The sequence below is a fragment of the Anopheles stephensi genome, chromosome 2 (assembly GCF_013141755.1).
Source record: "Anopheles stephensi strain Indian chromosome 2, UCI_ANSTEP_V1.0, whole genome shotgun sequence".
Lineage (NCBI taxonomy): Eukaryota > Metazoa > Arthropoda > Insecta > Diptera > Culicidae > Anopheles > Anopheles stephensi.
In genome coordinates, this window is record NC_050202.1 from 10,241,282 (window position 1) to 10,269,210 (window position 27,929).

At 46.2% G+C, this 27,929-nt stretch overlaps 3 protein-coding genes across 3 annotated transcripts; 1 reads left to right on the forward strand and 2 right to left on the reverse strand.

Annotated features, from left to right (window-relative positions):
• Positions 1–32: 32 nt before the first annotated feature.
• Positions 33–23,294, reverse strand: LOC118503878 (zinc finger protein 433-like). The gene is made up of 2 exons (XM_036037631.1): positions 22,850–23,294; positions 33–2,697 (listed from the first exon to the last, which is right to left on the reverse strand). The coding sequence occupies exons 1-2, from the start codon at positions 23,012–23,014 to the stop codon at positions 895–897; spliced, it is 1,968 nt and encodes a 655-aa protein (XP_035893524.1). The 5' UTR covers positions 23,015–23,294; the 3' UTR covers positions 33–894.
• LOC118503875 lies at positions 6,428–12,929 on the reverse strand. The gene is made up of 2 exons (XM_036037619.1): positions 7,167–12,929; positions 6,428–6,777 (listed from the first exon to the last, which is right to left on the reverse strand). The coding sequence occupies exon 1, from the start codon at positions 12,403–12,405 to the stop codon at positions 7,171–7,173; it is 5,235 nt and encodes a 1,744-aa protein (XP_035893512.1). The 5' UTR covers positions 12,406–12,929; the 3' UTR covers positions 6,428–6,777; positions 7,167–7,170.
• Positions 23,295–23,579: 285 nt separating the features above from the next.
• LOC118503879 (zinc finger protein 271-like) lies at positions 23,580–26,346 on the forward strand. Its single transcript, XM_036037632.1, has 2 exons — positions 23,580–23,855; positions 23,935–26,346. The coding sequence occupies exon 2, from the start codon at positions 23,980–23,982 to the stop codon at positions 25,204–25,206; it is 1,227 nt and encodes a 408-aa protein (XP_035893525.1). The 5' UTR covers positions 23,580–23,855; positions 23,935–23,979; the 3' UTR covers positions 25,207–26,346.
• Positions 26,347–27,929: the final 1,583 nt, after the last annotated feature.

The window sequence follows — 27,929 nt, forward strand, 5'->3', positions numbered from 1 at the left end:
AAAATCACCTTATTTTACAGAAAGGAATCTCAGGTACTGGTACTATATCTCATTTTATTTCTCTGGAACAGTTTGACAGAAAGGAAAAAACGGAAAGATGGAACCCCATTTTCATGTAACACGAACGAGCGGAACGAACAGCGTAAGTTTATGGCATCTTATAAAACACACACGTTCCTTTTTGTGTTCTCCTCATTTAATTCCTACTGCAGTTTTTAAATAAGGACCTTACAACAAACTCAGTACACTATAGCACCACGATCGAGTTGCTCCTTCCGGTCGCCGTTTCTGAATCACCTCAATAATGCTGCGCGCTCTTACAGGGTTTTGTTTCCGGTTGATAGAACAACGGGAGGAAGGTTATAAAACTAAATACAACCGCAGCAGATGATTTAAGTACAAAACCTCAACAAATAAAGGTTAATAATATCAAAATTTTAGTCGCATAACTATCTGTACAAAAATGCATCCCTGGGATCAGTCTGGAATCTTCAGTTGATGCAATTGCACAAACCATCTGCCGCGATTGTGTACTATTATTAGTGATCGGAGCGGATCGTTCCGAACCTACCGAACGATTCCGGGACGCTTATCTAGTTCCAACGAGTGCGGGTCGAACGCCCCATGGATTGATCAGACCGAACTTGTCGAACTCACGGGTCGACCCGAACTCGATTCGTGTAGGAACGAACTCCGACACGTTGTTGTTCTATCACACCGAAATAAAACCCTTTCAAAATTCTATATTTACTTATACAACAACAAAAAAAACCCTAAACTAACCAGACTAATTCCAAGTGTGGCAGAAAAACGAGTGTGCCTGAGTATTTTATCCACAATTATAGCAACGTTCATATTTTATAGCAAATCGAGTTTAGTTGCCTTATAGGAAGTTTAAGTACATTTGCCCGCCTGCTGCTGCTGCTGCTGCTGCATCGTACGCACGGGGTCTGCGTTTATAAGCCGGCAGGTTTGTTTCTCCAGATGTAGCGTGTAGTTTTGCCGGTAGCGGAACCCTTTCTTACACCAGCCACACCGATAGGCGCACGGTGAATCGTGCTGGTGCGATTTCTGATGATCCCTCAGTAGATCCTCCCGGGGGAATGTGTGCCGGCAGAGATGACACCGATGGACGCTGGGAGTTGCTGAGGAGGTGGAGGACGAACCTTGTTGCTTTCGCTGGAGATCTTCTATAGGGCGTGCTGTTAGCAGTGGCTTTTGCTGCGACTTTCCACCGGATGCCGCTTGGTACTTGAGCTTCGAGGAGAGTGGTCCCGGTGGGATGGAAGTGCGGCCGGTAGATGTTGGTTCCGGCTTTGGCTTTGCTGCATCCTGCCCCTCCTGTACCACCATAACGTCCTCATCCTCGCCCTTAATGTGCTGTACCGGCGCAACATCCGCGTCGACGGCTCCGATCTCCACAATCGCCAGTGAGGAAGGATCGGGCCGTAGATCTGCTTCGAGTGAGCTTGTTTCCTTTGAGCTACTGCCTTCCTCCTCATCAAATCCATCATCCAGATCATCGTTCGCACCGAACGTGCGTGCCTCCTTCTCCTTCACCTGCTCCTCCTCCTCCTCATCATCGTCCGAAAGCTGTATAATATCACTCGGCTCGAGCGTGGTCGTCGTCGTCGTCGTTTTGCGCCCTCTATCCACCTCCGAGGAAACGGCCGACGAAGATCGCTCACGCTGCTGTTGCTGCATCTGACGCTTCTGTTGTTCAATCGCTCTCGACAGCTCGGACTGATCGAAATCGATCTGCCGGTGCGTTTTCCGGTGCACAGCCAGATGGGCCGGCATCTTGAACGATCGTGGACAAACCTCACACTTGTACGGTCCGGTGATCGGTGGATCGGTACTCTTCCGTTTCTTCTTCACCACCGGCGCCTGGGACGTGTCCCCGTGGTGTGACGATTGCTCCAGATACGATTGCATCGGTCCGTACCCGTAACACTCCGGTGGTGGACTCTCCCCTTCCAGCACTTCATCCGCATGCAGTGCCTTTATGTGACGCCGTAGATTCGTACGGTTGTTAAACATTCGGCGGCACACCTTACACTTGTACGGACGGGTCCCGCTTACCACCACCATCAGATTGTTGACCCGTGCACAGTACTCTTTGGACCAGCTGGCCTGCTCGAGCAGCGTATTATCGATCGAGTTGAAACCGCCGGTTGGTTTTGCCGGCTCGAACGAAGGGTAGGACGACGACGTTCGTTTGCCGGGCTCCGGGTCGTTACACACCCCGAGCACCTCTACCAGAACGGTCTGGTCGGTAGGGTTTCCCTTCCCATCCGAAACGGGAAACTCGAACGTGCTCTGCCGACGTTTGGCTAAGCTCAATCGCGACGAGGCTGGCGGTGGAGGTGTTTTCGACACGGTTCTTCCGATGAGTGATGCCGTCCCTTTCGGCGACAGATCGTCCGTGTAGGATGGTGGGGTGATGGTGATGGATTTGCCCAACTGAGCACCAACCGGCTGAGGAGCAACGGCAGCAGCAGATGGTGGTGGTGGTGGTACGGGAATCGCTGGATTCATCTGTGATGTTTGTCCTTCGTCGGGATAGAATGCGCGACGCAGCGTAACACGGAGGTATTCGTCCGATCCGATGCACTGCTCGCGGAAGGCATGCCAATCCTCGAGCCGGACGCTGCACAGTTCGCATATTGTGGCGGGCACTCCTTCGGTTTGTTCGAGCTGAAAGCGGGGTAAGGAGAAAAGGAAAGTTGGAATTAGTAGCTGAAGGAGCCAAGTAATTATCTTGAATTGTTTCATAAGCCCGTGATTGTGTTGCTAAAATATTGTTTTCTGAGGTATAATCCGAAGGTCCTCAATATACACGAGAACGTCTTTAACAGCTTCTTGTAAAGTTGTTCAATAGTTCATGTACTGTAATGGTTAAAGATCCATAGAACGTAAAACTATGACCCGCGTCATTTGCATGCAGTTAAACGTGCTCTGGGCCCTTTTATGAATCGTCATGGTCGTTCAAGCTTATTTCTAACTTTAAGATACCCTCCAACTTCAGGCTCATTAAGATTCACTCCAATGCAAGCTTTTATATAGCTCCTCAGATTATCAGCATCCAGCGTCAATGTTCAAACTCATATCCGAATTGGGTTCTTCCATCGGAGATGCTGCATCAGCCTAAAACTACATCTCCAATGGGAATTCACAGGACATCAATTTCAGAATTTTAATCGAGAACTTCAACACACTGCATGAGACAGGATCTAAATGCAAAATCATGAGCACATATCATGATTTTGCCTCTTTACAGGTACACTCTAGCAGTCCAGAATATCTAAATCGTGCCAGCTTGCCAGGGTCCGGCAGTTCTCGTTTTATAGTAGATACCTCTTTAAGAGAGGGTACAAAGTCTACCTCTGATAGTCTTCGCAGGACGACAATTCCCAGCATTTTTGTGGAAAAGTATGACCATTTGAACCGAAACCAATTTTACACAGACGGATCCTCCTCAGAGCAGGGCATCGGTTTTGGCGTATATAACATCGATTCCAAAGCATTTTTTCAACTACGCCGACCATGCTCAATCTACGTAGCGGAGCTCGCCGCAATCTTTTACGCCTTATTGATCATAAGTGCTTGTCCTCCAGACGAATATTTCATCTTCTCCGACAGCTTAAGCGCTGTCGAAGCACTAAAGTCTGTGAAGGCAATTAAGAGCCCAGACTACTTTATGAAAGAAATTTCAAAGGTCTTAAGCTCGTTGCTTGCAAAATCTTTCCGAATATCTCTTGTTTGGTTGCCCGCTCATTGCGGTATTCTAGGCAATGAACAGGCAGATCAATTGGCCAAAAAGGGCACTTCGGAAGGGTCTCTTTTTGATAGGCCAATCCTACCTCACGAGCACATGCGTGTCGCACAATCTCTCTGCATGGCTCGGTGGCAGAGTATGTGGGACACAGATGAGCTTGGGAGGTTTTTATATGCGATCACTCCCCAAGTTAGCTTGTGAAGCCCTGGTTCCAAGGCGTCTCAGGAGACCGTGCGTTCATTCGAATGATGTCTAGGCTTAGGTCTCCAAAACATGTGACTGCGGCCTCGGATACCATGACATAGATCATATTCTATGGTCTTGTCTAGAGTACGAGGCAGCACGACCCTCCTTATTGGACGCAGTTCGGGACATCGGCAGAACGCCCAACGTTCCAATTCGAGATCTGCCTGGGGGGCGGGTATAATGCCTACCTGAGGACTATTTTTGAGTTCTGCCGAGCGAATGGTATTGCAGTTCAGTACCTTACGTTCTTTCCTTCCACTCCTACTGTTTGTGTTATATGTCTTGTATCGCGCTTGTGTGTATGATGATGAATGACTGATTGAATGAATGAATGTATGAATGAGTACGATGATTGAGGGGCTTGATATGGCATAGGCGGAATATCCTGGATGATCCAGGACTAAAAACTACACCGTTGCAATGGCGGGTTGCAACGGTCAAAGAAAGCAGACAAGCCAGAGGGATGGAAGAACGCTGGATCTCGACACGCAGAATACTCACGATGGCATAGCCCAAAAACTAACGGGATGAGATGAGCACTCCCGATACCGACCCTCGCTACCAACAAAATCTCGAATTTGGATGACGGAATTATTATTAACGGATCGACCGAGCTCACCTGGGATAAGGTGCACTTTCACGGTTTGGAGAAGGAAATGTCTCCAAACCATCGTGAATTGTATTAATTTTTGTAATTAAGTTTTAAGCAATACGGCCAGGCCGTTCTTTATGAATAAAAAAAATCAGAATTTCTATTGAGAGATCCCAGGATTTCCTTGTCAGTTGTTCTACATTCGAAGGGAATATTTTAAATCCAGAAACTGTCAGTTCAGTACAGAGTTGTGTATGATCGCAGCATAACCGATCTGAACAATATATTTATCTCTTTGTCTGTGCTTTTCCAAACTATTCTTCATAGCGATGAATCTATCCGTTGCCTTAACCATCTAAAGGGAGCGGCGACAACGGCGCAGGTCTTCACACGTCAGGCCCGGGGTTCAAATTCTATCCGAACCGTTCTCCCGCAGTAACGACTGACTATCCAACTATGCGGTATCATTAAGTCTCTAGTAAAGCCAGAAATTGCCAGGCACGAACTTAAGAGGTTGTTAGGCCAAGAAGAGAGAGAGAGAGACCTTTCAGAAAACAGCCCTCTAAGTTAGTGATATTATTTTATTGTCCTCATGTACCCACCCAAACGTTCAATATATATTGCCAACTAGTCTTAGAGCAAATCACGTGTTCTTCTCCTTAACAGCTGTGTTCAAGCTGTTCAATTATTACTTGAATGACTTTTTAATTTTCATCATCGTAAACTCCAATGCTATTATAAAACTACTTGCTCATCTTAGCCTTTTAAAGTTACATCTACGTATCGTTATTGCTTGTCATCACCCTGCAGCACGTAGACAGTCAAGTAACAGCACCAGCACACGATGATCTGCTAACACAGAGGTTCCACGATCACCCAGACACGTAAAGTGCTGACGAGGAAAGATCGAACACTTCGCGCAACGATTTTGTTTACACAACGATTGCACCAAAAAAGCCAATCGAGCACGGTCAACTCTTGCTCACAGACACGTCCAAATCGGCACCATCGGGTTTTGCTGACGATGCACGATTTAGTTGTCGGAGAATGTTGGCGGCGGACCGATAGCATTAAAAGTTGGTGGTTGAGGTTTCAGAAATCAGTTCAGCTTTAGAATTTACCCCAGCAAGACGTTCACGATTGGAACATTTATCTTTTATGGAGAGCTTCCTCAACTTTCGTTACCCGCAGTTCTGCCCTTTCCGTAGCGATAGTATCATAGACCGTATGGGATGGGATGGGGACCTGCCACCTCAATTGTGATAGGTGTCACAGGCATTGGAGTCATGGGTTGCATGAAACAGAGGTCTTTCTTATTCAAAATCTTATCTTATTCTTATTCAAAAACCACCAAGCATTTAAAACAAAATAAAGCAAAAGGACTTTCCTTTTGGGAGCTTAGAAGAGATTTGTTTGTGCGCTTCTATAGACACGAGGAAAAAGCAAAAAAGAAGGACATCGTAAAGCTACCTCATTACCTATCATCAATCGTACACAAATAAGTATCCCCTTACAAGTCAAAACCTTCACCAAAAAAGTCGGTAACACGTGTACCAAATGCAGATATTCAATCCCAACATTCCAATGTTGGACCACTTCAACACGTCACCGTTGAACCTTTTGATCTGCTTGACCATTTTTTTACCCACTTTTGTTTCTTCAGTCTCGCTCCCTCTCCTAGTGTTGCCACGAGTATTTCGGTTCCTCCTACTCTCTGCCATTTGTATCTGTAGAATATTATCACTGGTTGGGAGTGATTTTTGTGATATCAGAAGGACGTTAAAGAGTTGTAGTGTTGCGCGCTCGACTTACAATTTCATACTGTTTATTCACTGGTCCGGTTACAAGTTCATCCTATTCGATTACATAGTTCATCCATTGGTCAAGTCACTTTCCCCTTAATTCACTTCTAAGTTCGTTCGTGTGCGTCAATTTATACTATCTGCTTATAGTGTTGTTCCTTTACCATATTTCGTGTAATAATTAATATTTCATGCATTTTCTACATTCCGGCCACCAAAAGAGAATTCTTTTCAATTTCTGCAAATTCGTTGTTTTTCTTCATGTAACATGCTAACCAGTATCCTATTCGCTAATATATACGTAATTGACGTTTCGCTTGGGTCGGTATCAGTGTTTGTTTACATTATTAGTGCACCATGTGGTTCAAGGTATGTAGATATAGAAGGTAGAGTTGTTTAGAGCAAATTGACATTTCTCGACCTGACATAACAGTTCCGTGGTGATCAAGGGGAAGGGTATTGAGAAGAGTGACGGCAGCGTCGGAGGAGGCGCCGGTGGTGGTATCGCTTGCGATTTTTTGACGAAAAATGCAACCAAATATCGTCAATCGTCTGTGGGACAACACTTAATATGCGAAGATGACCCATAAATTAGCGAAATTGCTCAAAGGACTGAGAATCGAGGCTGTTTGTTCATGTTGGTAGCCCCATACCATATGTTTTTGTAAACAAACTCTGACATAACTCGACTAAAATGTCGCCCTGTCAAATCGATAAAAATCCACCTTCTAAATACATACACCTTGATGTGGTTACACAAATCCCTCGTTTGTATCGATTGGTCGTGGTAACAAAGCTAAACGATTGGCTGCTCTAACAATTTGTTTCCCCCCTGCCGTACGTAGCGTAACTACACGCACGACACCATCCTTGCCCGGGTGCAGCGCCGTAATGCGCCCCATTGGCCAAACAGTCGGGTGAAGATTATCTTCCTTGATTATAACCAGCTGATGGATCTCCAGCTTAACCGGTGCGTTGTTAATGTGTTTGGCTCGGGCTTGGAGTTGTTGGATGTATTCCGGATACCATCGGGACCAGATCGTTTGCACGTGCCTCTGCACGAGTTGGTACTCCTTGAGTCGGTTGGTCGGAAGGTGTCGTATGTCAACATCCGGGATTGCTTGCATGTTGCTGCCGATTAGAAAATGACTTGGGGTTAATGGTTCTAAATCGCAAGGATCATCGGATAAAGGGGTCAAAGGACGGGAATTTAAACATTGCTCCACCTGAGCAATAAGTGTAAGCATACTTTCTTGGGCGATACTTGTTATACTTATCGTGCGTAAAATGTGTTTTTTAGCCGACTTGACTGCCGCTTCCCATAATCCGCCGAAGTGAGGGGCCCTTGGGGGAATGAACTTCCATTCCATTTCGTTGGACGAACACCAATTGATGATAGACCGGCGATCGTCATCGTTCTTCTTCAGCATTTCGTACACGCGATGCAGCTCGTGGGCAGCTCCCTTAAACGTTGTCGCGTTGTCGGAGTGTAACTCGCACACCTTGCCTCGGCGTGCCACAAAACGACGTAGTGCTGCCAGAAATGCCGTAGTAGTTAAATCACTCACTAGCTCGATGTGTACGGCTCTAGTCGCGAAGCAAACAAAGATTGCGATGTACGCCTTCGTCGGACTCCGATTGCGGACGGGTGATTTCAGCATAAACGGCCCGCAGTAGTCCACTCCACTGATCGAGAAAGGTCTGGTCGGTGATACTCTCGACGTTGGTAGGTCAGCAACACTTTGTTTCACGAGAGTCGGCTTGTTTTTGAAACAAACGTGACACCGGTGGTAAACAGCCTTAACGAGATTCCTCCCACCAATCAACCAGAATCTTTGACGAAGTGTTGCTAATAACAGTTGCGGTCCAGCATGCAACAGTTGAAGATGATACGCCACTGCCAATAACACCGATAGTGGGTGCTTCGCCGAGAGAATCGCTGGATGTCGTCCTTCTTCTGGAAGATCAGCATTTCCGAGCCGGCCACCGACGCGTAACACACCAGTATGGTCGATGTACGGTGACAACCACTTCAGCTTCGATTTGTCGGAAACATGCTTCTCTTGAGCTAAAACCTTTAGCTCCTCCGCGAACGAATCCCTTTGGGCTAACTGGCATAACTTCAGTTCGGCCCGACGTAGTTCCGTGGCTGTAAGCGGTGGAACACTCTTCTCCTCGATGTGTGGCGCATCCTTGCAGCTTACTCTCGATGATTTGTTGGCTCCCTTGATGCACTCCATGAAGCGTAAACAATAAGCTACAACTCGTCTCAGCCTGTAGTATGATGAGTATCGCTCGAACAGTTTGTCACGGAACTCACACCTCGTAGAAACTGTGACAATCCGTGACGCCGTCGCCCGTTCTTCGATGACACCGTCATTCTCCTTCACTGCTGGTGGATGATTTGGCCATGCATCATGACTGTAAGCCAACCAACGAGGCCCATGCCACCAACGTTCACAATTAAGCAGCTCCTCCGGCTTCAGACCCCGTGATATGTCGTCTGCTGGATTATCACAACCAGGAACGTGACGCCACTCAGCTATCCGCGTTTCTTCCTGTATCTGCGCCACTCGGTTGGCGACAAATGGTTTCCATCGACGTGGTGGAGAATCCAGCCAATACATTACCGTCATTGAATCGGTCCAACAAAAGGCCATCGTAGATGCCGGTAACGTTCGACTCACCTTCTGGAACAGTTGGGTTGCTAATCGTGCGGCGCACAATTCCAACCTGGCGATCGAGTGCGTATTCGCCAATGAAACCACTTTCGACTTCGCTGCTAACAATTGCACCGTCACAATGTTGTCCGTCGATTCTGCGCGTACATAACAGCAAGCACCATATGCACTTTGTGACGCATCAGCGAAGACGTGCAATTGCAAGCTGACCGTTGTAGGTTGGGAGATAAAACGTGGCACTCTTAATTCGCGTAGCGAATATAACGTTGAATGAAAGCTTCTCCACTCTTGTTGAAGCTCACCGGGCAGTGCACGTTCCCAATCCCAAGCCTTTCCATTCTCCTTCAAACTCCACAAACGTTGTAGAAAGACTTTCGCGATGATGATTGTCGGACCCAACAAACCAAGTGGGTCGAATATGCTTGCCGTGTACGACAAGATCAAGCTTCTCGTTAATACTTCAGCTGGTTGTGGAAGGCCAACCTTGAAGGAAAACGAATCGTTGGCGGGTTCCCAAACCAGCCCCAGCGTCGAAACAGCTTGACCATCCTTCCACTCGTGCATTGAGTGAATCGCAAGATCTTCACGTGGGACATCTAGAAGCGATTCTGGAACGTTAGATGCCCACTTTTTCAATGCGAAACCAGCTGAATCGAGCATTGCGGTGATTTGCTTTCGCACTTCTACTGCTTCGTTAAGGTCAGTCGCTCCTGTTAGTAGATCGTCGACGTAAAAATCACGTAACACGGGATCAACTGCCTTCGGGAATTGATCTTTGTGGTCATGCGCAACCTGCTGGAGCGTTCTAGTGGCGAGGAATGGAGCTGACGCCGTGCCGTAAGTAACGGTATTCAGCTCGTAGGTCGATATCGGATCCAGGGGGCTCTTTCGGTACCTGATACGTAGCAGATTCCGATCGATGATGTTGTGGAGAATTTGCCGGTACATTTTTTCCACATCGGCCACTAATGCGATTGCGTAGGACCTGAATCGCAATATAATCGTTAGTAGATCTTTCTGGACAATTGGGCCAACTAGTAACGTATCGTTTAAGGAGTATCCCGAGCTCGTTTTACAGGACGCGTCAAACACGACCCGTACTTTTGTGGATGTACTCGATTCCTTCACCACCGCATGGTGAGGAATATAACAATGCGGAACACTATCATCCACTGGTTCGGTAAGTTTTCGCATGTGACCAAGTTCCTCGTACTCTTGCATGAAACGCTTATATTCCATCTCCATTTCAGGGTTGATCTTCAATCGCCGCTCCACAGCCATCAGTCGTCGATCCGCAATCTCCTTTGATGAACCCAATACTATATCTGCTCTGGGATTACGAGGCAGACAAACGATGTAACGACCATGGTGATCACGCGTTGTAGTGGCAGCATAATGCTTCTCACAAGCATCTTCCTCAAGCGAGAGAGCGGGTCCCTCTAGATTGGTCTCGTTCTCCCAAAACCGTTGCAGCAATGTATCGAGAGACTCATGGCTCCTAATTGAGTGGCACGAAACAGGACTAGCGACTGAAATGTGGGAAGTATTCCCAGCAACTGTCCACCCAAACGGAGTCTCAACCAACCAAGGACCGCCTTTGACCAGTAACTGCTTCTTTCCGGTATGCCATTCCCAATATGCGTCACTCCCAATGATCACATCAACTCTTGAAGGAAGGTTAAAGGCAGGATCAGCCAACGGAACGTCAGGGAATTTCCAACCAGCAACATCGATTGGGGCAGTCGGTATCTCAGCACAAGGGGAGTTCACTATCAGGAACTCAAGTGGCGACGAAAATGGCGCTGACTTTGACTGCACCGTTGCGATGATCGAACCCTTGGCTTGCTGAACACCCTCACCGATACCTGTCAATGCAACGTTGATCTTTGTACGACGTGTCAGCAGCTTCCGCGCTAGGGATTCGGACACGATATTGCACATGGATCCTGAATCCAACAACGCTCGTGCTTCATGCCGAATGCCATGGTCATCGACTAACCAGAGAACCACCGTTTCGAGAACCACAATTTCATTGCTCGAACCTACGTTCATGGTTACCTGTGGCGGTGAATCGTCGTGCAACATGCTGTGATGACGTGCGTTGCACTTGTTGCAACGGAAGACGGAATTGCACGACCGTACCTGATGATTCGGGTTCAAACAGTTGAAGCATAGTTTATGCTTCGCAATCACTTCACGCCGGAACTTTACGTCTCCTTTGCAGAACTTCGGGCAGCTTCGTAGATGGTGTGGCTCTGCACACTCTAATGGACAGGATGCGTAGGATGTGCTGCTAGCTGGCTTCCGCGTTGACACTGAATTGCTCACGTATCTAACCTTTCCTCCCATTCTTCTTTCTCCACAGGCCACCGGCGTTTGTTTCGATTCAGATATCTTCGCTAACGTTTGGGACGAACGAAGGATTCGGATTCTATCCTGCAGGAAATCGATTAGATCTGAATACTTATCCTTGGGGCTGGCCGATGAATGCTTTTCCCAAGCTAGGATGGTTGATGAATCCAATTTGAAGAACAGCAATGTGGTGAGGGGAGTGTCCCAGTTGTCAACCGGTTCCTTCAGCTTTCTTAAACCGTTCACGTGCCGCGTGAACTCGTCCACAAGCTGCGCCAATTCATCCACAGATCCTTCATGCATCGCGGGAAGGTGATGCAATGTTCGATAATAATCACGGACTAACATGCGCGGGTTATCATACCGTTTCAGCAGCGCGGCCCAGGTGGTCGCATAGTTGTCCGCGGTCAATGTGGTATGCTCGAACAGCAGCGCCGCCTCACTCTTCAATGATGACAACAGATACTGAAGTTTCAGTATCGAAGGTATATCTGCTGACGAATCGATCATTGCCACGAAGCGATCACGAAACGTGAGCCACTTCGTCGTATCACCGTCGAACGTGGGGAGATCGATTTTCGGTAACCGCACATTAATTGATCCGAAATTACCCGTTGAGTTCAGGCTAGAATTGGCTTGCAAAATCGACGCGTTGAGAGGATTGGCTTCACACGGTTGCTTTTGCAACAAAAATCCTTTCACCTTTCGGTACACACTGTCCATTTCACATCGCTCTTGCAGCAAAGCTTCTAACGCTTCGGGAGATTCTTCCAATTCCTCCAGTTTTGCTACCGCGTTCAAATAATCTTGAACATGCCGTTCTAGCTGATCCAAGCACACTGGTATTTCACCCACATCACTTTCACTATAATCGTTTTTAAATTGTTCAATGTTCTTCACAAGCATTTGCGCTTGGCGCTTTTTTAATTGCGCGGCTTTGATTTTCTTCTCCATTTTCTACGTTGCTTCACTAACACACACGTAAAATGAACAAAGTTCAATGTTCTGCACTTCACTAACACTTAATACAGACGATGTAACGTTCACTTTGAATTTGATTCGAAATTGTTCACAACCTGCTGCGTTGCATGCAAGTTTCGTTAGAATACGATAGGAGTGATGGCCGTTAAAATGGAACCACGCTTCGCAATGGCGTAGATTTCCGATGAAGCTAAGCTACGCGGGACGCTAAGCTTGCCTGTTGCCTTAAGTTGATGCGTAACAACAACTTTCACTCCAGTAAGTCGATTTGAATAAATCGCAACACAACTCACGAGAAAACAAACGAACATACAAGGGTTCACGTGCACGTAATGACCTTTCACAGCAATTCGCGCCAATATGCGGAGCAAGACAGCGAACTGTTCGTTTCCTCACAAACACAGAGATGATTCACGTCACTGTGTACGGTAATTAACGTAGTGAATTTTTTCCGAAATCACTAAACCGACTTCACCAGATCCGGTTCGAAGGACCAAAAATGTGTGTAGAATATTATCACTGGTTGGGAGTGATTTTTGTGATATCAGACGGACGCTAAAGAGTTGTAGTGTTGCGCGCTCGACTTACAATTTCATACTGTTTATTCACTGGTCCGGTTACAAGTTCATCCTATTCGATTACATAGTTCATCCATTGGTCAAGTCACTTTCCCCTTAATTCACTTCTAAGTTCGTTCGTGTGCGTCAATTTATACTATCTGCTTATAGTGTTGTTCCTTTACCATATTTCGTGTAATAATTAATATTTCATGCATTTTCTACAGTATCTTTTGCTGGAAATGAATCTTGTGCCTCAAGTTCGTTACAATTCTGCTATATTTTGCAGCGAATATTTAAAGAGATGTTTAAAGTAAGTTATCACAAGTGATGCTGACCGGAAATAAAATAATAAAACCTGTACATGATTGGACTGCCAATAGCCACCATCCATAACGGCAAAGCTGGCGGTTTCAAATCCAAATCCAAGACATCGGAGGCTCGCTTCAACAGCACTGAAACACTACACCAATGGCATAGTACCACGACACATTTATGAAGAAAAAAAAAACCATAAAACTTCTATCGTCGACAATATTGAACATCAAGGAGCATAAAACTCTCAAGTAGTACCTGCTGTACCCACGTCGCTCTACAACGACTCGTGACGTTCGTTATAAACGCCCCACGGAACGAACCGAGAGCACAAAGATAGTGAGAATCACAAAAATAATAGCATTCCAAGATGGAGCGATTGGGAACCCCTAATGCATTCCGCAAACTGCCTAGCCTAGCCTGCCTGAGAAGAAGCAGAAACAAATCCTCCTTTTCTAGCATGAAGCGAACTCTTAAAGCCCAATGGATCTCATTCCACAACTGAATCTCTTGCTATGTGGCACCAATCCAGATTACTACATGATGCACACCAGTGCTCTATCCGACCGACAGCATCGGCCAGGTTAGCTAGTGTGAAGTTCTATTGCTCGAAATCTCTATCGGTGATTATTCCGCTGTCAATCATATTACGATTGAGTAGCGTTGACAGCTTCTCACAAGCTTCTTCTCCTCAAAACTACAACTTGACAATTTTATCTCTAATCAACGTCGTTATTTCACGTCCTTTATTATCTGTTACTCCCAGAAATTCCTTATTTAAACCTTATACTCTTCTGACTAGGATCTCTAATTATTCCCGATATTCCATCAGTTCTTAGAAGAGATATTGAATTACAATTTTTACGGACCGAACAACTATATTAAATAGGAGGTAGAAGTAAATAAGGATAATCTATTCAAGTTCAGATAAGGCACAATAGACATTAAATTTAATATCTATGTATCAAGTCCATTGTCTAACTTTAACTGATCCATACTTTAAAGATTGAGCTATCCTCCTAAATCTTTAAAGGACTCGTTTCAAATTGCACTCGTAGCCTTCCGACTAGGACCTAATAGATCGTTACACCAACAAGATAGAGAACTCAAAAAAGATTTAAACAGTCATCCAAACACATAGCCTTAAAACATTCTCCCAACCTAAAAAAAAAATCATTTCTATCGAATCACTCGATCTCTCTACATAAGATCCAACCTTCTTCTTCCAAAAGCATATACTTCCAAAAACATAACCTCAGCAAATTCTCCGTACTACCCACCAAAGTCACCGGACGAAACGGAACTTTGTTCTCCGTATCCGATCCAACAAAAAAAAATCGATAGAAGCAAAGAAAGGATCTCTGTCCCTAGCGTCCATCCAATCGCCCCGTAGCATCTCTCACACACTCAGGCCCAAAGCCCAATCGAGACCGAGAAATAAGCCTGGGGGATCCATCTGTACCACCGGCTCGCAGCAATCGATAATCCGAGTACGAGAAGCACACAGGAAGAGCGATGAACACACATTCATCACCACGCTACCTACTACTAGCTAGCTGGAATGGCTGGCTGGCTGGGCTGACCTGGTTGACTACACCCCAAACAGACCCCTAGATTAAGCTCCATTCTTTCCAGTGTCTCTGGCACAGTGCAGTTCAGCTCGGCAGCCAGAGCACATAGCAGAGCGCTTGCCATTGAAACACCACCATTTGCAACGGTACCCGTTAGACGAAGATCTCTAACCCCAGTAGGAGTTGCAGAGGGGTGAACGCCGAGCAAAAACCCCGAAAGCCACAGAGAGCAAGGAGGCCAAGAACACACGGCAAAGTATGACGCTTCTGCGCATGCTCTACAAATCTTGCTGCGGAAGCATCATCGGATCACCAGAATCGAGTGGGTGAAGGAAGCGGCGGCAAAGCACAACACTGCTTCTTACCCGTCCCGCATTCGGTTGGATGAGATTGAAGCCGGTTCTCGGCAGTGGCCGATGCCGATGTACGCCGAAAGCACGTCATGATGGTAGCAGCCAGAAGGCTCCCATTCAAGAGGCTTCTTTTGCTCATCACTCAATCCCACACTGTGCCGTGGATGCTTGCGGGCTCTGTTCACTGGCACTGATGATTCACTGGCGTGCGGGTGTAAACGGTAGAGAGCGGAACTGACGGCGGGACACAGTTCCGGTTTCGCGCACTTGATAGCTGACATCGTGTATGCCATGTTTGAAGCGATCGGACTGTTTGCTTAAGTTGATCAGTTTACAGAAATTCCCCAACGAAACTTCAAATCCTTCGTTAAAGTTCATTAAGTTCTTCAGTATATGTATTTGAATACGATCGTTAAAAAGTCTCTTCAAAACTTCTTAACACTTTCATAACTTTCACAAAGAAAACTTCCAACAATTCCAACGATAAAACAGTCCACACAAAATGCTCCGGTCCATCTCGCCGGTCCATCGCATCGGGGGCGTGTTACGGCCGCATTATCCGGCAAAATATCTTTCTTCTCTAACCAACGACTCACCAGAATCATCGGGCAGCATCATCCACACCGTCATCATCATCATCATCATCGTCGTCGTCGTGACCAATTTTGCTCTCCGCTTCGGCGGCTGCGGCGTGCATCGCCGTACATCAGCAAGACAGGGGCATCATCAGCAAGCACTACCGCACTCGTACAACACCAGTCCAGAGTTCAACGGGAATGGTCGGGGACTCTTTCGAGAGGCGGAGGGGGAGAGATTGCTTTTCGAGAATGCTTAACAGATCTTAACAGCCGAACGAAGAATAAGTCCTTTTCCCCTTACTTCCTACGCCCACCATACCAGCGATTCGCCTAGTAAATCCCTTATCTGTCAGCTTTTGTTCCTCTCCAGAGCAGCGTTCACCAGAGTTAGGTGCAAGCATGTTTTGACCGACCCGACCCGGGACGGCACTGGGTCGCGTCCAATAAAGGATCTACGAGATTCTTTGCCAAGGGTTTTAGTTTCCTTTTTTCTTTGTTGCTTTCTATCCTTCCGAAAGGTTTGAAGCCATACTGGAGATTTCTCGGTATGAGGCGGGTCGGGTTCGAGTTAGGACACTTTCACGAAGCCGTCCATTACGCACAGCGCAAATGCGTGTTCCCAGAGATCTCGAATCCAACCCTCATTTAACAGGGAATGGAAAATGTGGGAGATCGCAGAATAATCTGAGCCATCCCTTCACTCGGGAGCCGCGGGGGGATGTATTTCCATAACCGCCTCCAGTTTTCTGTGGGGAGGATAATCGATACGGAGAAGGGAAATCACGTTGCCGTAGCAAGTGGTAATGGTAGGGCCACGTAGTGACGAGCACTGTATAGGATGATAAGAGTGAGCGTCTTCCATTCTTGTGATTCTGAGAGCGAGAGTCGAGTTGGACACTGGTAAGTTCAAGCAAATTGGGTGCATATAGTGTGGCAGTACATGCAGAATGTCGATTCCAGTGAAAGCCGTTGGAAGTTTGGCGAAGGATAAAAATATTTTATGTCTTTCTGGAATCTCGCCCGGACCGGGAACAACTTTCGACAAGTTGTTGCGACGCGTTGCAGTTCCTTCCCCTGGGGGAGGATTATGAGCACTATGGACCAATGGTTTCGATTTTGAAGAAAAATATAACCGTTTTGGTATAATTTTGTTTGACAACAACAGTTGAAGCTTGTGGAAAGCTAATTTGGTGAAATTCTTAATAATTTATGTTATAAAAAAATTATTGCATTTTTACAATTTTTTATAATAACTTAAACATATTTAAGTAGTCATTGTAGTTAGTTATAATTAACAAAACTTTTATATAAAATATCTTACAATATATTAAGCTTAAATAAATAGTTATAACTTAATATATTATAATTATACTATACTAAATATAATATAATAATGCATCATAATGATCGTTTCCGAGACCGAAGAGCGTATGCCAATGAAGTTGGGTAAGGGTGCGCTTGCCTGCTTGCTCACTGGAAACAAAATCGATAAACTTGATCGCAGTTGTGTGCGCTGTTGCTGTCTGACATATAGCTGAGACAAGCTGTTGCTACCCGACACGCCTTGCTCAGCAGTGTCTACCATATACCCTCTTCTGTGCAGTCTACCAAAAATAGAGCATAGAGTGTGTGTGTGTACCCCATTGGGACCAAGAGACCAGCACTGTACGACTGTAATACGTACGGGCATAGCGGCGTCAACGTTGACTGCCTTTCCACTCTACATGCTATGTACAAGCGTCCTGCAGAGAAGTCGACCTCGTGCACGTACACAGTCCGTCCCGTCCATCATCATCATCATCATCGCCATCCCAACAGGCCAAAACCCCACACGGAGAGTGAGGCGAAACATGTCTGGTTGCGAAGAACGTGCAAGTAGCACGCAAGCGAAGAGACCGGCAACACCGTGTACAAGAAGACAACTTTTGGCCCCGTAGTTGTGCGGACGAGTTGTGAGGATTTTAGCTATCGATTATTTTCGTACACATGGCTCTCGGTGTTATTTCTCCGGCAGCACCGGAGCACCGGAGAGCACCATGCGAGAGCAAAATCACTCGCACAGCATCATCGTCGAAGGGATGTGAAGTGTGTTGGTGGGAAAAGCAGGAGAGGATGCTGACGGGCGTAATTCTGTTTTATAGCACAGTACCACCAGCTTTATGTGCACGGATGCTCTATGCCAGAGGTACCAATCGTACACACCACCTGTCAGCTAATGACCCTCTTGCGGAGCACACTGGGCACGGAGAAAGATCCTCGCCCATAAAAAAAATGGACAAAATTTGTTCATTATCCTTGTGAACGTTATTTACTTATTTCACAATCCAAGATCACATCGCTTTTCAAATGGTGCAAAGGTGTGTTGGTGCAAGCCGTCTATTCTCCTTTGTTCAAGGTATATATAAAAATCCACCATCTACATGCGCCCTAGTTGGCCTCGGTCGAAACCGGCTGTGGAACGTGAACATTCCATCATGTGCGGTTTCGAGTACCAGGGCGAGGCCACAGTCTGCAGAGCGCTCTCCGTTCGTTCACTGGGTACGATCCACCCCGATAAGGATGTCGACGTCCGCGGCGTCGATGTGAGGGGTAGGAGAACCCTCATCGTACAGCTCTCGTACAACAGCGCACAGTAGTGTCCCGCAAACACAAAAAGCAACGTTGCCGTCATTTTCCATGCAAAGGCGTTCGTAGCGCTCTCGCCTCGCCAGTGCGAGCTTCAAACATACACATCCAGCAGGCCCTGGCTGTGCAGAGGGCCCTCTCTCCCATCATCGCAACCGTTGCGCTGCCTACTAAACGCTGAGCGAACCAGTCAACCACTTCTTCGACTGAACACCCGTTACCATCGTTAGTGGCGCTGTGCACTGTGAATGGGAGCTGTTAGGCCTGCAGGAATTTTGAGATTGAGGTCGCGGTTTTGAGACGAACACTGGCGTCATCGTACCGGAACGGCCCCCGGACGATGATGATGATGATGACGATGATGTCTTCCAGTGAGCGTACTAAGCTTTTGACATCTCTCCATCGCCTTGACTTGGCAGGTGGAGAATGATTCAGCAGGGAAGCATATCCACAATGTTCTAGCCGTTTCCAGAAACTTTGCTGATTTTGACGTCGTCATTCGAATAGCAATTCCAAGCATTCCAATCCACCGGGCAGAAAGTTTCTTCCTTTATGCATCAGTTCGTGCGGATCTATCATGGTATGCCGTCGTAATGCATCGAATCGGGACCGATGGTGTCTGCCGAGATCTGAACTGTGGATATCATCAGCTGCAAGTTGCCATGACATTGCGCTGATCCCTATCCCCCCACCCCTTGCTGCCAAGGGGGGTTGTTTAACTCCCGTCGGCTTCGGAGCAAAGCATTTCTCTGGACGTCGTTCGTGCTGGTCGCCCGTAAAGGGAAAGGAAGCAAAACACGTTCGCAACTTCGATGTGCCCGATGGCTTCGAATTACGGTGCGGCAGCCCCCGCTCTGCAACAGTGTGTAAGCTCGCGCATCCAACGCACGACGACGGTACCCACTCATCTTGCAGCAGCAGCAGGCGTCGAGATCGAACCAGAGAGTTGGTAGTTTTCCAAGTCTCTGCAGCACTTACCGCGGCGTCCGCTTGGTCGCACATATACCAGGGGCCCTCTTGTGCACAATAGCTTCCGCCGGCGGTGTGAGACGGCAGCGGTGACGGAAAGACGGACGAGATGCGGCGGACGAAACCACACTCGCACAGCTCTAGAGCAGCAGACGGCAGTCACCCACAGCATGGCATGTTTCGGGGTCCGATGTTTTCGAGAGCACATGATGCGTCGTCGTTCCGTCGAGTACGACGAGAGGAACCGGTCCCGGTGCGCTTGCTGGGAGCGTAAGCGAGAGAACACGTCGTCGACGGCGCTGCCACTTGCGGCTACACGGCAAGGTAAGCCCAACGAAACGCACGCAAAGAAAAATCATCTTCTTTGTTCTCCTTCCCATCCCAGCCCGTCGTTAGCCATGGGATCCTTCGTCAACAAATCCAGCCAGCAGCGCGACGGACGGCATCTTTTCTCTGTCGCTCGTGTGTACCGGGGCCACATAGCAACGCGTGCGTACTCTTCCCGTCCGTTTGTATCTGGCGTATCTCCTCGTGTATCAAGATACGGGATACGATGCGACTCTGTAGCACACACAGAGCACCCATCATCGTCATGTGTCCGATGGATCCGTTCGATTCTACCTGCAGCTGTACACGGCTGTCTACTTGCCGTGCTACACGAATGTCAGCCAGGCTGCTGATGATGCTTTACGGTAGAATTTCTGCAGGTACAAGGACAGCGCGCCAGCGATGGTTAACCAGACGGGTTCTACCACACTGTGCATATAAGTGTGTGCGGGCACACATACACACAGGGGTAAAGTTTACGGGCCACCACCGATTGGCAGCGGATCCTCTGAGTTTTATGAACCTGCCATTCGCTTGGGTACTCGGAATAAGGACTTTTGAGCATGGCTCAAAATGTATGACTTTTTTTGATTATGTTTGCAAATCAATTTCAATGCTCTAAAGATGTATTGCTTGAAACACATTTTGACCAATACTTTAATTTAGCTAATACTATTTTAACATTAAGAATATCATTAACTATAAATATTACAACTATAAATATCAATAATATTATTTACATTAGTATATTAGTGATTAGTGTATACATGGCAGCTATTCATCTTCCAACTCTTAAACGTAATTACTGGTCGCAGACTGCCTGTTCAGCAATCTCAAACCACACACCGTCTACCATTAGACCATAGAGGTCAAACCGACTGCAGTTGCAAGAGGCCAAGAGAGCGTTTATTACGCTTTGCCCTTCCTTTCGAAACAGCATTCACGATGATCTGATGTGTTGCTAGGAATACGAGTAACTCTTGAAGCTTGAACTCTTGAACGTTGGTGTGAGAGTGGTGTCCATAGCAATGTGAATCCAGGATTGATTTTGGAAAGTTTTATGCATTTCTTCGGCGTACTGGCGATGTATCGATTGGATATATGCCATATATTTTTTTCTAGATTTTCTCTTTTCCATCTTCCAGTCTTAGCATGCTGTTCAGGCTCTAGACTACAGATCATGACTGAGTCGTGAAATAATTTTCTTCTTTTTAAATTAACAACCTGTTAGGTCATGGCTGGCATTTCTGACTTACTAGACTTATTGATACCACGTAGTTGTATTGTTAGTCTTCTATTTCCATGATACAGGATTAAGTATAATTCAGTTCTTTACTTGTAGACAAAGTTTGTTTTAAACACAGTAACCTTTGCGAGTAGTAGAGCGGTCCGGCGGACGATAACGACGCCAGTCTTCACACGGCAGGACCAGGGTTTAAATCCCATCCAGATCGCCTCCCCATACGTAAGGCTGACTACTTTACTACGGGTAAAATCAAGTCTTAGAAACCCAGAAATAGAAGACCAACACCTTTCGAGGTTGTAGTGCCAAGGGAGAGGAAGAAGAAGTTCTTGACATCCTGTCAAACGACTAAGTCAAGCAGGATGTCTATATCAAATAGCTTGATTCTTTTTTTTCTATAACTTTTTCGCCAGTTCTTTTGATCTCTCTATTTTTCATTCGCTGTTTGTAGCAACCCCTAGAGTAGGTCTAATCCTGTCATTAAGTGTTTTTTTTAGACTTCTAGTTTTCCTATCCAGTCTTCACATGAGAAGCTAAACATTACCTTCTGCGTCCTTTTCTTTGACGCTACAAGCTCAGGAGGCCTTGGACGACTATTTCTGACATCATAGACTTGATTATATCCCTAGTTGGATAGGCAGCCCTGTGCACGGAAACACGATCAGGACGGGATTCGACACCCGTTTCTGCTGTCTTTTAAGAGTATAAAAAACAGTAACACGATGCAAATTCAATGTCAAAAGCAACACAGCGACTATTGAAATAGGAGCACACCCGATAACCAGGGGAAGCGTAGAAGGGTTCGCGACGTAACAAAGGATCACGACGACAACTAAGCAGTTCGACACGCAGAAGATCAGAAACGTCTTCCAGCGTACCAGCAATACTGATGAACTAAATAAGGTCTTCATCTATCCTATCTAACCACACTAATACAATCCTTGATACACAAAACTCCAAAGTCAACTGACTTTAATTCTTCTTTTTGTGCTTTACGGACAATAGCAAACCCATTCATCGAATTTTTAATATTGGTATAAAAAGCCTGCATTCTAAGAAGAGCAAAACAGAAATCCATTTCGCTGAGGCATTCTTGTCAGTATTGACATCCTTTCTGTTGAATGCTTCATTTCGGTTTGTTAGTTGTGGTTGTCTATCACGAAATAAGCAGACCAATTTCCAGGGACGCTTGGTCCAGAAACAGCAGCAAAAACGATGACGGTGAAGAGCATAGAATCGGTAGCTCTACACTCTACCCAGAACATCACGAATTCAAGTCAGTTTGCAAAGTTTCGTTTTGTAGGACAAATTTAGGTCACAGAAGGTCTACTTCAGCGACAAAATGATGTTCTGCATCATTCCATCTCATCTCCACGCTTGCTAGAGATCCAAGGCGTTGCTAAGACTTCGACTACAGCACTGTTGCCAAGCATGCCTACTTCGCTCGTGTTGAAGTGCACCTCTACCCAGCAGGTACGGCAGTGCTCTTCCTTCATCTCTCTATACCCTTGTAATACCCCATAGCGAGGGTACATGAGATCACTCTTTACCCTGGTACGTTCCCAGCGGTTACTACACCCAAGAGAGAGCACATCATCCATCACATCTAATCTGCTCGATATGGTAGACATGGTGAAGCACCGTAGTACGTAGGAAACGCTATCGAGGCCACAGGAGAGTCTGAGCTATGTACGACTCGAGGGCTATTGAAACCGTGAACGTCTCTCCATTTTCTTTTCGCTTGGCATCACCTTTTTTAATGAAACGACCCTTTCTCCTTGGTTTAGCTTTACTGAAGTGTTTCGCAAGTCTAGTAAATCAAAGCCTAGACTTCAGTGAGACTTCACCACACAACCACACAACTTAATATGGTACTTACCCTCAAAGATGTGCACTGCAGTATCCGATTGACCACGGACGTGGGACTGTGCGGATTACCACCACGAACCGGGAAGATCGGAAACATGTCCCCGGCCTCGGAGGCATCCGTCAGGCAGAGGCGACAAACATTTTCCAGATGCATGGTCTGTAACTCTCCCGACATCAGGAACCTTGGGCACTAAACCCGTTGCTTTCGAATCACTGCGCTTAGATTGGGTGATATCTATTTGATACGAGAATATAACAGCACTATACCACTCACAAACGGACGGTTCGTCGAATATATGCTAACGTTTGCCCGTTTATTTTGATCTAGTTCGCGGAAAATCACAACACCGCGGTGCCCTGCACCAAGAAGAACTCCAACCGAACGGCGCGAAGGCATAGACAACAATACCAGCGAGCGAGCTCACCAACACAAACCACACCGTTTGCTTTGGTAAAAAGAAAAGCTGAAAAAAACACAACAACTCAACGTCAAAATTCAAACGTCAGCTGGAGAATTGAACGGTTTATTTTTACTTTATTTTTTAAAAGCACAGTTCTCTTGGGACAGCAAGAAGATTGATAAAGTAATTTTGTAATAAAAAAAACCGAAAAGCAAAAACATTTGGACTTGAAGTAATTACAAATATTTTAAAAAACGTTCTCGTATTTGTCATCCATGCGACTTTACGTTAAACACAACAAAACCTTGTGTCATCGATGGAACGAAGAACTGTCAAACTGCGATTTGTTTGTAAACAACACAAGTTTTACGCGAAGTCGCTCAAAAAGCGAGCAACCTCCCCCTACGAAATGGATAAAACATGAAGTCAAGCAATAAAAACGCACATAAAAATGTGTGCGCTAGCGGTTGGACTTTTAAAGGAATTCGCAAGAAACAGGTTGATTGCAGATAATGACCTCAAAGTCGGATACATTACATCGGAGACTGCCAGTGAATAGGCAGTGTCGATCATGTGAGTCACGTACAATAATACGCCAGTCAGCAGGGCTTTGAGGTAAATACGGAACACACGGATCAGTCGAGTACGGGGGTAAATAAGACGGTCCACTTTAAAACGATGCTTGCCGTTTCAGTATGCCGCCAGTTCCCGTCGACTCTTAACCGCTTGTGGAAGCAGGATGTGTGCAGCGGGTTCGCGCATCGATTGGTTCGTGGTTGCAGACGATGATGGTTGTGATATGTTGCCACTGATTGCGGGAGACGATAGTAGTGTTATCGCTAAGGAGGTCACCTTTGAAGCTAGTGAGTTTTTGCCGCCCGCATTCGAGGAGCTGCCCTTCGGTGCAACGGTGGACTTTGTGCTGTACGGTGATCATCAGCTGTTTACGGAGATCGACGGAGCAACGGCGGCTGAGTCGAAGCTCAAGACAGTGTCCCAGGCGGATGAGGATGTGGTGCCAATTCCAACCCTTTTATTGTGTGATATTTGCCAGCTGCGATTTAAATGTAAATCGCATCTAAAACGGCACCAATTACTGTTTCATGAAGATGAACCGGGCAACCCTAAGAAGGATGGTGCTTCTCAAATTCATTGTCGTCAGTGTGATGTTAGTTTAGCATCGGTCAAGCAGTTAAAGATTCATCTTTCAAAACAACATCCACAGCGCTTGGTATGCGATCTATGTCTGACGGCATTTCAGCATGAGGCTTCCCTCGTATGGCACCGGAACTATCATCTTTCGAAGGGGAACGGAAGCGGAAAACACGTCTGTGACGTCTGCCGGAAACAGTGTGCCAGCTCAAGCCATCTGCATCTCCACCGGAAAATCCATCTCGAGCAGAAACCGTACCCATGCACCTTCGGTTGTGATCGAAGCTTCTCATCGTCCGGCAACCGGCAGAAGCATATTGCACGAATGCACACGCGTGAGCAGAAGTATCGCTGCACACACTGTAACGAATCGTTTATCTACGCCCGCCAGCTACAGCTTCACCGAGAGCGGAAACATGCTGAACTTAGCCGATTCTCGAAAGGATTTCTCGTGTGCACCAGATGCAAGGAACCGTTCGATACCGAGCAATCATTCCAGCAGCATGTTACGAACTTTGATTGCCCGGAGCATCGTCCATTCGAGTGTGTATTCTGCTCCAGCCGCTTTAAACAGGCTACCCACCTGCGAAATCATCTTCTAACCCACGAGAAGGATGCACGGGCTTACGGTTGTGAATTTTGCCCCAAACGATTCGCGTTGGCTGGAGATCTGAAGGTGCATCGACGCACTCACACGAAGGAGAAACCGTTCCGCTGTAATCTTTGTCCGGCCGGCTTCACGATGGGCAAACAGCTGAACAAACATCGCTTTAAAGTTCATCAGATCGAAAATGAGAAGATGCACAGGAAATGAGCCAACTGCTCAAGACAATAATCCTCATTATAACGAGTTAAATATTTAGCACAAAGAACGGGGAATCTAGAGGATATGAGCTAGAATATAATAACTTTAGACAATGTTTTTCTTGAGGGTTTTGAAAAAATACGTCTCCTGAATCCTGAATCAGGTCATATACAAAAAAAAAGGTAGAAAAGGAGAAAAGCCATATGTCAATTGGAAACAAAGTAAAATGACAATAATAAGTATAATATAATGCAATAATGGATTGAAAACCCAGGCAAACCGTGATAGAGCCGGAGCGGGGACCAGTTGAATGAGAGCAGCTCGGGATGGTAGAGGATGTCTGGTACCTTGGTACGATCGTAACTTCGGATAACAAGTTATATGGGCAAACGTATCCGGCTATACGCTCCCCAAACTCCATCAGATCAGATCTCGGATGAAGGTTTCAGGTAGTCCATGGATAAGATCCCAAGTCCCTGAGTGAGAGAGCCAACGCTCTAGCCATTTCCGAGTGTCGTAAGCCTCAATTAGGAGTCTAGCAAGGGTATGTGGCGATGCAGATAATCTGCCGTTGAGCAAAGCAAAGGGACACGAAGCAAAGTAATAGTAAGCTCGCTAGAGCTAGATCAATCCTGTCGAACAGCAGTTGCAACCAGCTTTGTAGGAACTTCCTCGTTGGCATTTAACAACCTCGAATGGTCTCGGCCAGCCATTCCTGGCTTACCGTGAGTTGGATTTTACCGGCAGCAAAGTATTCAGCCTTATGTATGGGGAAGGCTTGGCTTGGCTGGATGGAATTTGAACCCCGGTCTTTCCGTGTGAATATCGGCGTTGCTATCGCCTCGGTCACCGGACCGCCCCGTTATCTGTAGGAATACGTCGCTAGAAATATTTTCAAAGCAATTTCAATGATGAAGATGATCAAAACAAACCCGCACAAGGATAGCTGTAAAGACAAACGTCATCATATTTAAATTGTACACCGGTTCTAAATTCGAAAGATTGCCAACTGAGCAAGACTCACCGGCACCACGTGCTGGCTCTTGCAGGGCTCATCTATATATAGCCTGCTCTCGTGACAGTCTAGCCGGCAGAGGAAACCGATTTAAACGTTCCACCTGGCAATAAAGTGACAATGTTGCTACCGATCAAGAATTGTGTAAGGTTCAGGGCTCAACATCATACGATCGCCTTCGATCGATCGTTTGTGAGTGACTTTCACCCTGGTTTTTCACGCTTTATTCTTTGTACTATGATTAAAAATCCCGTCTCTCTTGCCCAAAAAAAAACTTGGAGAAACGGACCCGTATGATCGATCGCTACCCCATCCAGGCAGCTGCTAATTGTGATCCGTGGTACCATTTACAGCATCGCTTCCGGTACCGCGCGCTGCGTGTGAGAAAGATCGACCATAATTAAATCACCACCTCACCGGGACGTTCAGCCAGCCAGCAGAGTGCCGAAATGCGCATTCGCTTTACCGACCGTCTCCGTTGCAATGGCGTAAGCAATGCTCTGGTAGGAATGCGTAAGTAGATACCCGTAGTTCCCGCGGTTCCACGGATGGGTTATAATGGAGGATCATACGAATGGATCGTTAGCTGACATCGATTACTTGAGTATAGTATTCTAATAAGCTTGTTCCTGCAAACGCTTTTATTCTTTAATTTAGCTCGATCTATTTTGCGCGAGAATGACTTACAATCTTTCCTGAGCTGATCGACATAAATCAGTCGGCGTGATGGCTTGTTCACCATTCTTCCACCATTTTTTTTTTTTTTTTTTGTTACTTTACCTTCTGCTTTCGATTACTTCATACTCTCTTTCGGTTTCGGTAACGTAAATTTTAGCAGCAGCCTGCAGTTACTGGAACGATCATCACATAACATCATTAGAGTGTGGCTAAGCGGATGACCGATGGGCTGACCGGTGACCGGGCCGAGCGTGAGACGACGTGGGGCAGAGTTGGGAAAAAAAGCATTTCTTTGTTGCTGTTTTCATCGTCTTTAAAATGAAATAATGTGCTTACCTTTCCCACCCCGTCGAATCGATGCGGACAAAAGCGGGGAGGAAAATAATGAGAAAAACTAAACTGTGTTGCTAAATGTGTATTGACATAGTTTCGGCAATGGGGGAGAATTGTTTAAAAAATATGTGATAGAAAATTTTATTGTGAAACTTAAATGCCTAAGCTATAATCGGATGTCAAAATAGCTTGATAGTATCGATCATGTGAGTTAGTGTACGCTGTAAAGGGAATAACTGATATTAAATAGGCAAACTTCCACTCCGATATCAATTTATTTCAAACATTTTTACCCAAAAAGACCAACAAAGTTTTAATCGAACTATCAGTTCCATTCAATTGGCGAAGAATTTGACAAAGCATGCTCTTGATCACAAGCGGGTATAACCGATCTAGCTTTCACAATATGACAGCTGTTTCTGGATAAAGGCAAGAACAACTAATGTGGGACAGTTAAATGACTGTCCAATGCAGTAGAAGTTGACGAGGAAACAGTCCGGATCAGATGGCTTCATCATTATCGAACTTTGTTTAACTAACATCTCAATCGAGGCCGTCTATGTCCGAGCTGTAGCTGAAATCTTCAAGAAAGAGATCTTTCCGATGACGGTCGCGTGGATTCGTGTTGGATGTTGAGATTGGAAGGAATCCAGGAACTATATGCTCACCTCTTATAAGAGCAAGATTCGTGTCCCACATGAATTAG